The sequence below is a fragment of the Mauremys mutica genome, chromosome 1, assembly GCF_020497125.1.
Source record: "Mauremys mutica isolate MM-2020 ecotype Southern chromosome 1, ASM2049712v1, whole genome shotgun sequence".
NCBI lineage: Eukaryota > Metazoa > Chordata > Testudines > Geoemydidae > Mauremys > Mauremys mutica.
In genome coordinates this window covers 31634468-31648687 of record NC_059072.1, presented here as the reverse complement: position 1 = coordinate 31648687, position 14220 = coordinate 31634468, and the positions used below count along the sequence as shown (strand labels likewise).

The window sequence follows — 14220 nt, the reverse complement described above, 5'->3', positions numbered from 1 at the left end:
GATAGGACAGTAAAGGTGGGGGGAAATACAGCTTTCTGTAAATTCACAGGATCAAGGCGGCTGGTCGGTCATTGATGCATGCTCTGGATTAGCAGCTCATTCATGATGGATGTTGCTCTGGGGCTTACTTGGCTAACATCATCTGGCTAGTCTTGGCAGATCTCTTACTTTCATGAGTCCTTCTTAGGTTGAACAGAGCTAAATCTCACATGTATCAATCTGTGGTCATTGCTGGTGAAGGTCAGGCATCTTCACTGCCCTGTTGAGGGTCTGGATGTCTCCAAAGATCCTTGAGGTTCACCAACAATGGGCAGAGTCTCAGGAGTGAAGCAGCGGCCTATTAGCCAGTCCCAAGGGAATCCCCCAAACGTCCATATTTTTGTTCTTTGAAGTCTTTTTTTTAAGGGGTCAGAAAAGGCTGTGATGGGTGGAATAGACCATCTCCTCATTATCTGCCCCACCAATTAGCCTAATTACCAATATCTCAGTTTCAAACTATGACCCTTAGTATAGTCATTGGGTCAGATCAGTAGCCCTTTTTAGTTTATACTTAATACCCTTTCTGTCAGCATTCATTATGAATTATAGAATATCAGGGTTGGAAGGGACCTCAGGAGGTCATCTAGTCCAACCCCCTGGTCAAAGCAGGACCAATCCCCAACTAAATCATCCCAGCCAGGGCTTCGTCAAGCCTGACCTTAAAAACCTCTAAGGAAGGAGATTCCACCACCTCCCTAGGTAACCCATTCCAGTGCTTCACCACCCTCCTAGTGAAAAAGTTTTTCCTAATATCCAACCTAGACTTCCCCAATGAGTTGTTATTCATTCTATAAACTTTCACCCACCTTCCAAAAATTGAACTTGCAATTGGGGTAGACATGCATAGACCCCAATTGTTACACCATTGGAAAATTAACTATGATATCCAAAGTCCTTTGGGAGAAATTCACTTTAGGCCTAAGTGGTTTTTTAGTGGTGCATTAATCTAATGCAAGCTCTTGCATGGGGTATTTTTTCCTTCTTCTACTTATTAAGCTTATGTACCTTTAACTGAGAAGACAGTGCCTCAGAGAGAGGTAAGACTTACTTTTACAAGTACATAGATTGCACTGGGATCTGGGATGAAGACTGTGGCCAGTAACTGCATTCCTCAGGCATAATGGAACTTTCTACCACATGGGTAAAGCTCATTAGTGCAGGGGCAGAGCTTTCTCAGGGTCCAGTCCAAGGCCTGGTCTACACTTACTTCACGTCCTTGCGGCGCTGAATTGACGGCCGCGGCTCCCCCGTCGACTTTGCTTCCGCCTCTCACACTGCTGGAGTTCAGCAGTCGATGGGAGAGCAATCCGGGATCGATTCATCACATCTACACTACATGCGATAAATCGATCCCCAATAGATAGATCGCTACCTGCTGATCCGGCGGGTAGTGTAGACATACCTCAAGACTGAGGGATGATCTCCCACAGGAACTCAGAACCATCACAAACCTCATCACCTTTCACTCCTGTGCAAGGCACATGTCTTCAACCTAGACTGCTCTGGTATAAACGCACAACAGCATGCACATTAAAAAAAAACAGAACCATAACAAAGCCCTACCAAAACAAAACAGTCCACTGCACACGCAATCCTCCCCCTGGGGAGAGGGTGTGAGAGAGAATAAACTTCACATGGCAGATGTTAGCCACATCACTTAGGGCACCATTAGAAGGATCTTAGGCCCTATGGTTATTAGGGAAGTATATGTAGAACCTATGTAGATGTCTTGGGAGCTTTTAGTTGTAGATTGGCATAAGAGTAGGGATCCGTCAGCCCCATAAAGCCCTAACGTGCCATCTGTGGTTATGTTCATGTGGCAGCTAAGCCTGTTTTGTTGAATCCATCTGACTCTGCCATTGTGTATGTATTACATAGTCACGGGGGTGATCTGTATGATCCCTCTGAGTGTGAAATGGAGCCAAAAGTCAGAGGCTGCAATCAGCAGCCTTGCTAAGAAACTTTTTTCCTCTTGGCTTCCATCTTGGTTTTGTGAATCTTAAACTATTAAAAGTAGTGGACACTCCATGCCTTGCTTCTGCAAAAAATGCTGTTCATTTTCAAGTGATTGCTCATGTGTATTGCACAGTAGATGTGCATGCTCGCCACGTGCACCGGTGCCGGAAGTTTTTCCCTTAGCAGTACCCGTAGGGGAGCGCCCCTAACAACCCCTGGAGTGGTGCCGCCATGGTGCACTCCCCCCTCCTCAGTTCCTTCCTGCCGTTAGTGAAGGTGCTTCAGAACGGCTCTGCTCCAGCTCGGCTGTCGCTTTCCCTCGTGGACGCTGTTAGTTCATAGTTAGTAGTGCCTGCAGTTTGAAAAAGAAAAGTAGTTTTAGTTAGATTTAGTTAAGTGTGCCCGGGTCGGGGCATGCCCTGGGCTTTAAGTCGTGTGACACTTGCAAATGGCCTATGCCCATGAGTGATCTGCACACGGACTGTTTATGCTGTCTGGGGGAAACCAACCTCAGCAATCGCTGCAGGATTAGCAGACCCTTCAAACCTCGGACCAAGAAAGAGCAGGACATTCAGTTCTGAGCCATTTTGATGGAGTTGGCCCTGACCCCAACACCGCTGCGCCGCTCCGAGTCAGCACCGAGCACCGCATCGTTGGTGCACGGTGACCCAACAGTGCCATCCACCAGTCGGCACCACTCCCCATCCACGGGACACTCAAAAAAGGCGAAAAACAGGTCTTCTCCGCCAAGGCACCCGAGCAAGACTGGGGGAGAGAGTAGACCCGTGTTGGGCAGCTCTCGGTCCCCATCGGCTTCACGGCCTCTGCCTCAAGTTAAGCAGAGTAGCCCAGCCCACTTCGAGCCGGCCTCCCTGAACGCCAGTGGCCACATTCAGGTGCCCTCCTCGCCAGAGACCCTGCAGGCAGCTCGAGACATTATGTCTTTGCCGGTACCGGTAGCACCGTCGTCGTCAGCTTCCCAGTCCAGAGGCAAGCCACCGCTCGGACCCCCGCAGTTGCTGCCTGGATGGTACCAAACATGGTTGAGGGAAGGTTCCCAACGCCATTCCCCACTCAGTGACCGGCCCGTGCACAGTCTGCGCTGGTCCCCGTCATCCCCCACCAGGTTGTCTGTCTGGGTACCAATGGCAGGAGTTCCAGGCACCGCTTCGCCTTGAGGGAACGTAGACCTCGTGAGGAGAGCGTGCCCCGTGAAGACCAGGACAGACAGCACCGGAGGTCGTTGTCTCTGAGAAGCTACTGTAGCCCCTTGCGGTATGGGCATTGATGCCGTTCCTGTTCTTCATCTTGCTCGAGGTCCCCGCCACGGCACCGCTCCTGCAGCCCCAGGCATCGATCGCCGATACTCCCGCTCCTTTATGCCGGGATCACGATCTCACGGTCGGCATCACTCCTGATGCCACCACTCATCACAGTCCCTGGCCAGGACCAAGTTCAAAGTGCAGCAGACTCCCAGTCAGGCCACCCACTCTAGATATGAGGCCCCTTATAAAAAGTCAAGGGACTATAAAAAGCGCCCGCAAAGGCAATCCCAGCCTGGGCCCCAGCCTGGGCCCTCTAAGGGTAAGCAGGCGGGAAAGTTTTGATGGGATGCCCAGGGGCGACTTACCAGTTTATACCAGGGATCCACCTGCAATAAAATGTCCCTTCTCCAACTGGTTGTGTGCTTTTCTCCTGGAGTGGTCATGGCTGACCTCAGACCGATGGTTCCTCAACACCATCTCCCGGGGCTACACCCTCCAGTTTACATCTACCCCCCAACCACCCACCCTCCATCACTATCCCTCTTCAGGGACCCCTCTCACAAGAGCCTACTCGAACAGGAGGTGAGGCGGCTCCTTGGCTTAGGAGTGGTGAAGGTGGTGCCAGCGGAGCTCAGATGCAAGGGGTTCTACTCCCACTGTTTCCTTATCCCAAAGGCCAAAGGGGGCTCAGGCCCATCCTGGACCTGCGAGGTCTGAACCAATACATGGTAAAGCTCAAGTTTCACATGGTTTCTCTGGCCTCCATCATCCCCTCCCTGGATCCCAGGGACTGATGTGCCACCCTTGATCTACAGGATGTGTACTACCACATTCATATATTCGAAGGACACAGGCATTTCCTCCATTTCACGGTTGGGCAGGAACACTACCAGTTCACAAAGGGTATTCACAAAGTGCATGTATGTGATAGCGGCCTACCTCAGATGTCAGGGGGTCCAGATCTTCCCCTACCTCAATGACTGGCTGGTCAAGGGCAGTTCCAGGTCGCAGGTACAGGATCACGTATCACTCCTCCTGTCCACATGCGCCATGTTGGGCCTGTTGGTAAACAATGCCAAGTCCATGTTAGTTGCAGCGCAGTGCATAGAGTTCATTGGGGCAATTCTGGACGCGACGTCGGCCAGAGCCTTCCTCCTACCAGACAGATTTGAAAACCTGAGGGAGCTCATCAACAACATGCCTCCAACTCCTGGGTCATATGTTGGCGTGCACGTACATGGTTCGTCCCACCAGACTCAGGATGCAGCCCCTCTAGCTCTGGTTGGCCTTGGTATTCTCCCAGTCCAGAGACAGGATGGTGGGAAGAGTGGTCAGGGTTCTCACAGACAATACAGCCTCGATGTTCTACATCAACAGGCAAGGCATAGCCCATTCCTTAGCCCTCTGCCAGGAAGCCCTCAGACTGTGGGACTTCTGCATAGCCCACAATATTTACCTGGAAGCCCACCACTTACAGGGCATCTGGAACTCTCGGGCAGATCAACTGAGCCAAGACTTCTCCTCTCAGCATGAGTGGTCACTGCATCCAGAGGTGGTGCACAGGATTTCCAAATGTGGGGCACTCCCCAAGTGGACCTGTTCTCGACCCAGCAGCACTGCTGGTGTCCCCACTTCTGCTCCAGGGGAGGGTTGGGCATGGGCGCGATCTCCGACGCCTTCCTTCTGTCCTGATCAGGCCAACTTTTCTGTGCCTTTCCCCCGATTCCACTGATCCAGCAAGGTCTTGGAAAAGATAAAGACGGACAGGGCCCATGTCCTCCTGATCACCCCGGCATGGCCCAGGCAACGTGGGTACGGGACTCTCGTGAGCCTGGCAGTCGCCCCGCCATGGCCATTGCTGTCCCACCCGGGCCTGCTCTCCCAGGACCAAGGTCACTTCCTCCACTCCAACCTAGCGGCATTCCACCTCATGGCGTGCCTGCTCAATGGTAAGGCCAGGAGGAGAGGACTTGCTTAGAAGGGGTTCAGCACGTCCTCCTGGAGAGCAGGAAGCCCTCCTCACGTCAGGCCTACCTGGCAAAATGGTCTTGGTTTTCCCTGTGGGCTGCCGATCGGGGCGTCTCGCCTGTGGCTGCTCCGATCCAGCTTATATTAGGCTACCTCCTTCATCTTAGGGCCCAGGGCCTAGTGCCCTCGTCTGTCAAGGTGCATGTGGTGGCCATATCCGCCTTCCACCTGCCAGTGCAGGGTCACACAGTATTTTCTCATGCCATGACTGGTCGATTCCTTAAGGGTTTGGATCACCTCTTCCCATATGTTAGGCTCCCAGTCCCATGGTGGGACCTGAACTTGGTGCTGACCAGGTTAACTGGACCTCCATTTGAACCGCTACCTACATGCTCCTTGTCACCCCTCTCATGGAAGGTAGCCTTCCTGGTGGCGATCACGTCCACTAGGCAGATCTCGGAGCCCCAGGCCCTGACCTCCAAACCCCCGTGCACAGTGTTCCATAAGGATAAGGTCCAGCTTCGACCACATCCTTTGTTCCTCCCTAAGATGGTCTCTGCCTACCTTATGGGCCAAGACATTTTCCTGCCTATGCTCTGTCCAAAATGCCACATGTCCAGTGAGGAGCATTGCCTCCACACGGTGGATGTGAGACGGGCTCTGGCTTTTTACCTGGAATGTACAAAACTGTTCAGGAAATCTTCACAACTGTTCATCGCCTGGCTGAACACATGAGAGGCTGGCCAATCTCCACTCATCAGCTCTCCAACTGGATCATCTCGTGTATCCGTACCTGGCGGGAGTCCCCCTGCCGCCGATTGTGAGGGTGCACTCGACCATGGTGCAAGCCTCATCAGCTGCCTTTCTGGCCCATGTCCCTATTCAGGACATCTGTAGGGCTGCCACATGGTCATCGGTTCACACGTTAACCTCGCATTATGCGATCGTCTCCCAAACCAGGGAAGATGCTGTGTTCAGCAGGGCGGTGCTCCGTTCTGAGTGTCTGTGAACTCCAACCCACCTCCAACAGATATAGTTTGGAATCACCTATTGTGGAATGCACATGAGCAATCACACAAAGAAGAAAAGACAGTTACCTTTTCCGTAACTGGTGTTCTTCGAGATGTGTTGCTCATGTCCATTCCACATCCCGCCCTCCTTCCCCTCTCTCGGAGTTGTCTGGCAAGAAGGAACTGAAGGTGGTGGGGGAGTGCGCAGTGCCCTTTATGCCGTGCCATGGCAGCACCACTCCAGGAGTCGTGGGGGGCGCTCCCCCCATATGGGTACTGCCAAGGGAAAAACTTCCGGCACCAGTACACCTTGAGAGCACGCACACCTATTGTGGAATGGACATGAGCAACACATCTCGAAGAACGCCAGTTACGGAAAGAAATATCAGAGGGGTAGCTGTGTTAGTCTGGATCTGTAAAAGTGGCAAAGAGTTCTGTGGCACCTTATAGACTAACAAACGTTTTGGAGCATGAGCTTTCGTGGGTGAAGTGGGTATTCACTCACGAAAGCTCATGCTCCAATACGTTTGTTAGTCTATAAGGTGCCACAGAACTCTTTGCCGCAGTTACGGAAAGGTAACTTTTTTTTTCGTGTTAAATTGTTAAGTGTTGCACACAGAACAAGGTGAGTGTGTTAGAATGGCCCAAGCCATCAAATGTATAGCAAATATACACAAAGAAATTAACTACAGAAAAGGTGGGGGTTTAATAACTGAAAGAATTTTAGACTGAAATATGTAATTCTCAACAGTCAGACCACATGCAGGCCACACAATCTAAAAATAAAGGCTTACAAAATCACTTTTCTAAAGCTCTTAATACTATTACAAAAGAATTAAATAAATTTTAATGTACAGTTTTTTTCAAAGACTTATTAATATTTTCTTTAGCATCTAGTGAATATCCAGTCTTGTGTGTGTTGCATGGGTCATTGATTCGGCAGGAGCAGCTGTAATCTAATGTTCTTTTTCCTTCCCCAGTTTGTGTGCACTGTGATAGCCATCCTCCTGCACTACTTCTACATGAGCACCTTTGCGTGGATGTTTGTAGAACAGCTCCACATATACCGCATGCTGACTGAAGTGAGGAACATCAATTTTGGACATATGAGGTTCTACTATGTCGTTGGTTGGGGGATTCCTGCTATTATAACAGGTAGGGGAAGTAGGTCGCCAATGCTGAAAAGCCAAAACACCACCATTCCTTTCCCCTCCCCCACTATTCAGGATGCATTAATGCATGTGCTTAATGTCTATTGAAATCAGTGGGACTTAAAGTTAACCACGTGCTTAAGTGCTTTCCTGAATCAGGGCAATAACCACCAGCAAATAAGAAGACATCAGACTGAACTTGACAAATCAGCGCAATGAATGCTGCTTGCCCTAATTAAATCAAGATCTATTGAAAGCACTCAGAAGTAACATTGTCTGTATTGTAATTACTTTCTCTGTAGCTTAGAGAGATTTTGCTCGTCCTATGCTGGCAGACTAAGGTTATGTCTACATTGCTATAGAACATCTGTGGCTGGCCCAGGTGACTTGGGCTTGGGCTGCAGGGCTATACAGTTTCAGTGTGTGGGCTGAGCCCAGGTTCTGGGACCCTCCACCCTCATGGGGTCATCAGTAATTTTCCCTGTTATCCTTTTATTTCTGTTTTGTGATTTAGGTCTCGCTGTGGGTCTGGACCCACAGGGCTATGGGAACCCTGACTTCTGCTGGCTTTCTGTTCACGATACCCTTATCTGGAGTTTTGCAGGCCCTGTTGTGATAGTTGTGGTCGTAAGTATTGTGGCGTTTGCCTCTTGCGCTGACTGTTCTCTGTTGCTGTTTTTTTATTTTTGTTTGATTGCTATCTATTCAGAATCTTATTTAAATGTGAAACTATTGTATCCAATCTAGCATCCCTTGTGGAAGTAAGTGCAGTTCACTTGAGTACCCCCATTGAAATCAGTGGACCTACTTGAATGAGAAAGGACTGATTGTATGAGTAATGGTTACATGGTCAGGCCCATGTTTTCTGCTTTTTCCTACCCCCTGATGAGAGTTTCATTTAAGTTCATTGTTTAGGGCTGTCTTACTAGATTTGTATTAATGCAAACTCAGTAGCATAGCATCCCAAGAAGGTTGCTAATGGACATTGGCTCAAAGCTTGGTCAGTTTGGAAACATGAAGAAACCCCTAACTACAAGAGAAAAGCTCTTGGCACTGAAGACTTTTGATGTTAAAAAAAATTCCATTGTCAGTGAAAAACAAGCTCTGACAAATTCAGGAAGAAAGATCTACTTTGTGTTATTTACATTTCCCTTTCAGATCAACACAGTCCTCTTCATACTAGCAGTGAAAGCATCATGCAGACGAAGACAACGCTCATTTGAAAGAACTGGAGTCATGTAAGTTTGCAGTCGAGGCTCAAAAACTGATGAAGATCCCTGACCAGGGACAGATCATATCCTCGCTAAAAAGAACTGTAGAGGGTGGGAAAAGAAGCAGGGGGAAGTTTGTGCTGAGCAGAAGAGACTGAGCCAGTGTGCCATCCTTTCTCCCCATCCCCCACTCCTGGGCTCTGTAGAAACCCCTCCATGGACCAGGGGCTCTGCATTTTTGGTGGGGTTATAGCAAGGCATGGAAGGGGAAAAGTTGAGAGATTGACCACTCCACCTGGTATCGTTCCAATCTACCACAATTTTTCTCAGCATTATCTTCCATGAAGTTCCCCATCACAAAATACATCTCCCTGAGGGGGTTTTGAGCTAGGTGTTGGCAGACTCCTCAGGGCCATGTGTGGCGATGTAGACATGAGGCCCAGAGAGCTCTCCCTTTCTTCCTCATGCACCATCAGATTCATAGGTTTGCCTCCAGGAGTGCTCTTTCCTGCTGTCTTAGCAAAGGTCTTTTGAGGCAACATGTCCATCCCAATCCACAGAAGGATATGTTCTCCTCACCGCCATTTGAGATGGGCTGAGTCAGAAATTCCGCATGCTGAAACTCGCTGAGTTTCCTGGCTCTGTGATAGACTGTTTCCATTTAAGTCATGTTGTGCCCGAAGCTTGTAATTTACCTGTGAACTATAATGTGATTAGCTAGTGGCTAGATAGCCCTGTTTTTCAAATTAATAAGCTGTATGAGATTTCCCAAGGCATCCACTAGCTGTTCCTTGAACACATGTACTGGTGGGCAGTTTTAGAAACAACAAGAAAAAAAGTGATTTCTTTAAAAGTTATCGTTTGCTTTTGTTTCGTTTTTTAATCTCCTTAAGTGAAGAGAGTCTAATTGCCATATAATGGAGGGTCATATTTGTCCCAGAATCTATATTCTATAAAAAACAAGCCTTTACCAATAGAACTATCTCCATGCGTTTTTTAAATGTATGTGAAAATAGTATTTTTAAACAAATACTTCAGAGTATCTGCAATCCAAACCTTGAAACATTGTGCTCAGATAGGAGAACCTGAAAGTGAAACTGACAAACAGAACTAAAATAGACTTTACTGATTTTATTGTCCATGGGGAAGAAATTCAAGAAGTAAGCGAACAGCAGAGTGTCGAGGAAAGTGGACTTCTGACATGTTTGTTTGAATGTTCTACGGTATGAGTGGCTTGAGAGTTGTTCTCGGAAACAGGAGCTACTGAATTTTTTCTGCTCAAATATTCATAAAGGGCCTGCCCAGTCACCAGAATATCCAGACACTTATCTCCCAGTTCTATTCCTGACTCAGCCATGGCCGTGGGCAACTCATTTAATATTTCCCCGGCTGCTAATAATACTTCCTTGAGGAATGTGGCATCTGAACATTCTCCCTTATGGGATGTGCTAGTTGTGGCACTGAGCCAGGGGAAACTTTTGGAAAGTAATGCCAATTGGAGCGTCATGCCTCTCACTCACCACACTTCAGAGCTGAGATTGTGTAAGAGTCATGCAGCTCCAGCCTCAGTTCCTCCTTTCTGCGGCAAGTTGTGGATCTAGGAACTGTCTCTCTGTGCCAGGAGTATAATTATTACTTGGTGCTTATTGACCACTTTATTTGTCAAAGTGCTTCACAGACATTAACTAATTAACACCAGTAACCCAGGGATCGGCAGGCATTATTAGCCCAATTTTACAGATAGTAAAAACTGAGGTACCAAAAGATGAAATGACTTGTGCAAGACCACAGTGAGTCATTGACAGAGCCAGGATTAATGCTCTGGCATTTCTGTCACCTAGACCCATAAACAGTTCACTAGGCCATGCTGCCTCTCCAAGCCAGGCCCTGTGCCCTGTATAGTGAATGAACAAAGTGCATTAAGAATTGTAGCTGGCTCATGGGGTGTTAGATTATATTATTTTACTATTTTTCTGCCTTAATGCAAGTGACTTTGTGTGTTTACGTTAGCTCCGTGCTGCGAACTGCTTTCCTCCTGCTGCTGCTGATCAGTGCCACGTGGTTACTGGGCTTGATGGCAGTGAATAGTGATGTCATGACATTCCATTATCTCTTTGCCATCTTCAGCTGCTTACAAGTAAGTTATATAACATTAAGTTACTGTACCTCTTCAAATCTAGAACATGCTGCATATTGAACAGCCATCTCTCTGCAGTGATGCTCCATTAACAGGGAAAATCCATTAAATCCAATATCAGACCAGAGCAACTACCTTTTAAAACTGAGTTTCCAGTTGAAGAAGATGGAAGGTCCTAGGTGCAGTTTCCACCCCCTTTATCTCAAGTGGTGGTGGTGGGGGATTATCAGACCCTTCAATAAATGGAGCTTTCTATTCTCTCAGTGGTTCCAGATGTACTTCTAGTGGAATTCATGGTGGGCAATTTCATTACTAATAAAAGGAAACGGTTTATCTCAGACACAACCTCCTGCCTGACTAAATAAACTCTAGTTATCGTCTCTTCTGTATTAACACTGGCGTTCTTGCTAGCAGTAACAAGAAGTTGTGGTTTTCCATCCCATGTGGACAGCTTACAATTGAATTTACTGTAGGAAAGACAAATGGAGGAGATGACTTTCATCTGTGTTAGAGAAGCTGTTAACAGCTCTGGAGATATTTAAGAGTAGGTTAGATAAATGTCTATCAGGGATGGTCTAGACAGTATTTGGTCCTGCCATGAGGGCAGGGGACTGGACTCGGTGACCTCTCAAGGTCCCTTCCAGTCCTAGAGTCTATGAATCTATGAACAGGTTGAAGGTCATAGCACACCCCCCAGCTGATTAATAGGGACCTGGTGAGGAGATAGTAATGGGATTCAGAATCCGATCACTAGTTTGAATGTGGCCCATGATGGTAGTGACCAAAAGTCACTTGCATCTTGTTGGCCTGTGTGAAATGAATTAATTGACAGGTATCCACAGTACAAAAACCACCATCAGAAATGGGGTCCCCTGGTTGTCAGGTTTAGTAAAGAGATCATGGATTGAGTGGGTTAAAAAATAAAACTCCTCACTTTCCTCTCAAGGTGGTTCCTTCAGCTCAGGGTGTAGGCACATCGGTGGGCCACCATAGGGGATGCTGACAGTGCCACTGCTGTGTTACAACTGGTCTGTAAGGAAATAAATTCAGTTACTGGAGATGTAAATCCTTTCCCAAGCCTGAACAAAAAATCTAAAGTAAAAGGATGTTAAATACAACATAAGTTCAGAGGGAAGAAAATAAGAGACTGGAATTTTCCTCTTACCTTGCCTGGAGAGTCAAAGTGCCACATAATGTTTCACATCATTGCTGCCTTTGAACTTTAAAAAAAAAAGACATATTTATGTGAATTTCATTAATGAGTAATCCCAATGAGCTAATGTCAGATAGGACTAATTTGACTGAATGCTTAGAGAGATCATGCCTGAAGATTAATATTAATCTACCTCAATTGATTAGTCTGAAATCATGAAATGCAGGCATCTTGGGACATTGGTGCTGCTGTAACTTCATGAGTGATGAGTTCAAAGCAGTACACCTGCAACCTAAATAAATAACAGATCTGGCAGCTGCACCGAATGACCCCCAAACACACACACACATGCTACATAAGCAGCCCCTAGATTACAGTGTTCCTGCCAGGAGTATGAATAACCTGCAAAGAGGTTTAATGTAGGGGTGACTGCTGACTCAGAGGAACATACACCTGTTAGCACATGGTCCCAGCCCCACCCTTAACACTCCTCCGCAGCTCCTGTTTTAGAGGGTTTGCAGAGCGCGCTCTCTCTCTCTCTCGCTAATATTTTTAAGGGGATCTAGCACAAAAGTGCCCCACTTCTGCCATTCCCAAGGCTTTCACTGCTGGCTATGATATTTTTATGGGTTCCCATGTACCTGTCAGGATTTGGACCTCTACCCAGTGTACAAACTGAAAAATATTAATGTTGGTACCTCACAAAAGCATCCTGCAGTGTCCTGAACCATTTGACAGGGGACCTGACCTCTCTTGTGCACATTTGAATAGAAAGTTTCCCTCCCAAACTACAAGGGTGCTAACAACCATCCTCTGAGATGCACCAGGCAGTTCTCAGAGGAAAATTGCGTTTGTGTTTTCCCGGTCTTTTTGTGGTAATACAAGTAGCTGGTAGCAAAGCATGAATCCCTGAGGGATTGACCATTCACTAAGGACAGCTGAATGCTATGGTGGTTAGTCATTGCCATTAAAAGCATGTACCATATGCTGGAATTAAGAGCAGGTTTGAAAAAGGCTGTTCACTAATTTCCACTTGTATTTTCAGTCCAGTAGTAATAAATCCTGCATTTATCTTAGATTATTTTTCTCTCTGTGTCTAACAACCCAGGGGCTCTTCATTTTCTTCTTCCACTGCGTTTTTAATAAAGAAGTCAGAAAGCACTTGAAGAACACTTTAACTGGAAAGAAACCCCTTCCAGATGACTCTACTACAACAAGAGCTACATTATTAACCGTAAGACGCCATCCTGGAAAAACATTTTCTTGTTTATAGTTGTCAGCCACCCATACATATAATTTTAACTAACTTGTCCATAACAAAATTAATTCTTTCTCCCTGCTTTGAGTGATTCACTGAAAGCCTTTTCATTTTAAAACAGAAATGAAAACTTTTTGGGACAGGAAATTATTTTCTTCAAGTAAAATGGAGCATCATGAAGCTATTAGCTATTTGCACAAGACTTTTTGTGCAAATGCTAGTGGCATGGCTTTTTACTAAGAACTTCTTTTTTTATTCTCACAAAGTTGAAAGTAAAGATAGTGTCTGTTAACTGTGGTTATTCATTTTATTCTAAACTGATTATTTATCAGCAGTTTTCTGCTCAGTTTGTAATAATGTGAACTTGTATAAGTGGCAGTTGAAAGTTGTTAAGTAGAATAGCTAGCTGCCACTGAAATTATATTGCACATATTTTCAAGTGAGTAAAAGCCATTCCTTGTTCATAAAAAGATTCTTGTTTACAGTTTCCCCCATAAGGTAATATGTAAAGATTTGTTCTGGGTAATTATTGCTTGGCACTTTTCATGTTCCTACTTATAAGACCGTTACTTAGTTCCCTGGGTGGCAGCTTTTATTATCTTCATTATACAGGTGAGAAGCTGAGGCAGGGAGATTAAATACCTGATTCTCAAAAGTGTTGAGCAGTCACAGTTGCCCCCAAGGAGGGTTAATGGAAAACTTTACCTCTGCCACTAGACCCCCTTCCATGTGGAGTCCCAACAAGGATCAATTCTCTCTCCTGTCCTACTCAACATTTACATGCAGCCATTAGGTGAACTAGTGAGATGACATGGACTCAATATACAGATGACACTCAGCTCTGCTTCTCCTTCACTACCTATGATCATACTCTACCACCAAGATGGCCAGTGCTTGGACGAGATCAGCTCATTGATCAAGAACAGCAGGTTTAAACAGGACCACAGCAACACAGAGGTGATGCTGATGGGCAGAAGAAAGCACTCTGAGTAGTTTGCAGCCACAGTATGAGCTCCTTTGGTTGAAAGTACACACGCACAATTGGTCAATTCAGTTCATAGTTTGGGGGTAT

The 14220-nt window shown here is 46.6% G+C and overlaps 1 protein-coding gene across 1 annotated transcript in view; it reads left to right on the top strand.

The window, feature by feature from the left end:
- The window catches only part of CELSR1 (cadherin EGF LAG seven-pass G-type receptor 1), a 280607-nt gene that overhangs the window by 257127 nt on the left and 9260 nt on the right, over positions 1–14220 (top strand). The window contains exons 25-29 of the mRNA XM_044984920.1: positions 7219–7393; positions 7904–8016; positions 8548–8627; positions 10611–10737; positions 12999–13124. Of these exons, the coding sequence (XP_044840855.1) occupies positions 7219–7393; positions 7904–8016; positions 8548–8627; positions 10611–10737; positions 12999–13124 (621 nt within the window). The remainder of the gene's footprint in view (positions 1–7218; positions 7394–7903; positions 8017–8547; positions 8628–10610; positions 10738–12998; positions 13125–14220) is intronic.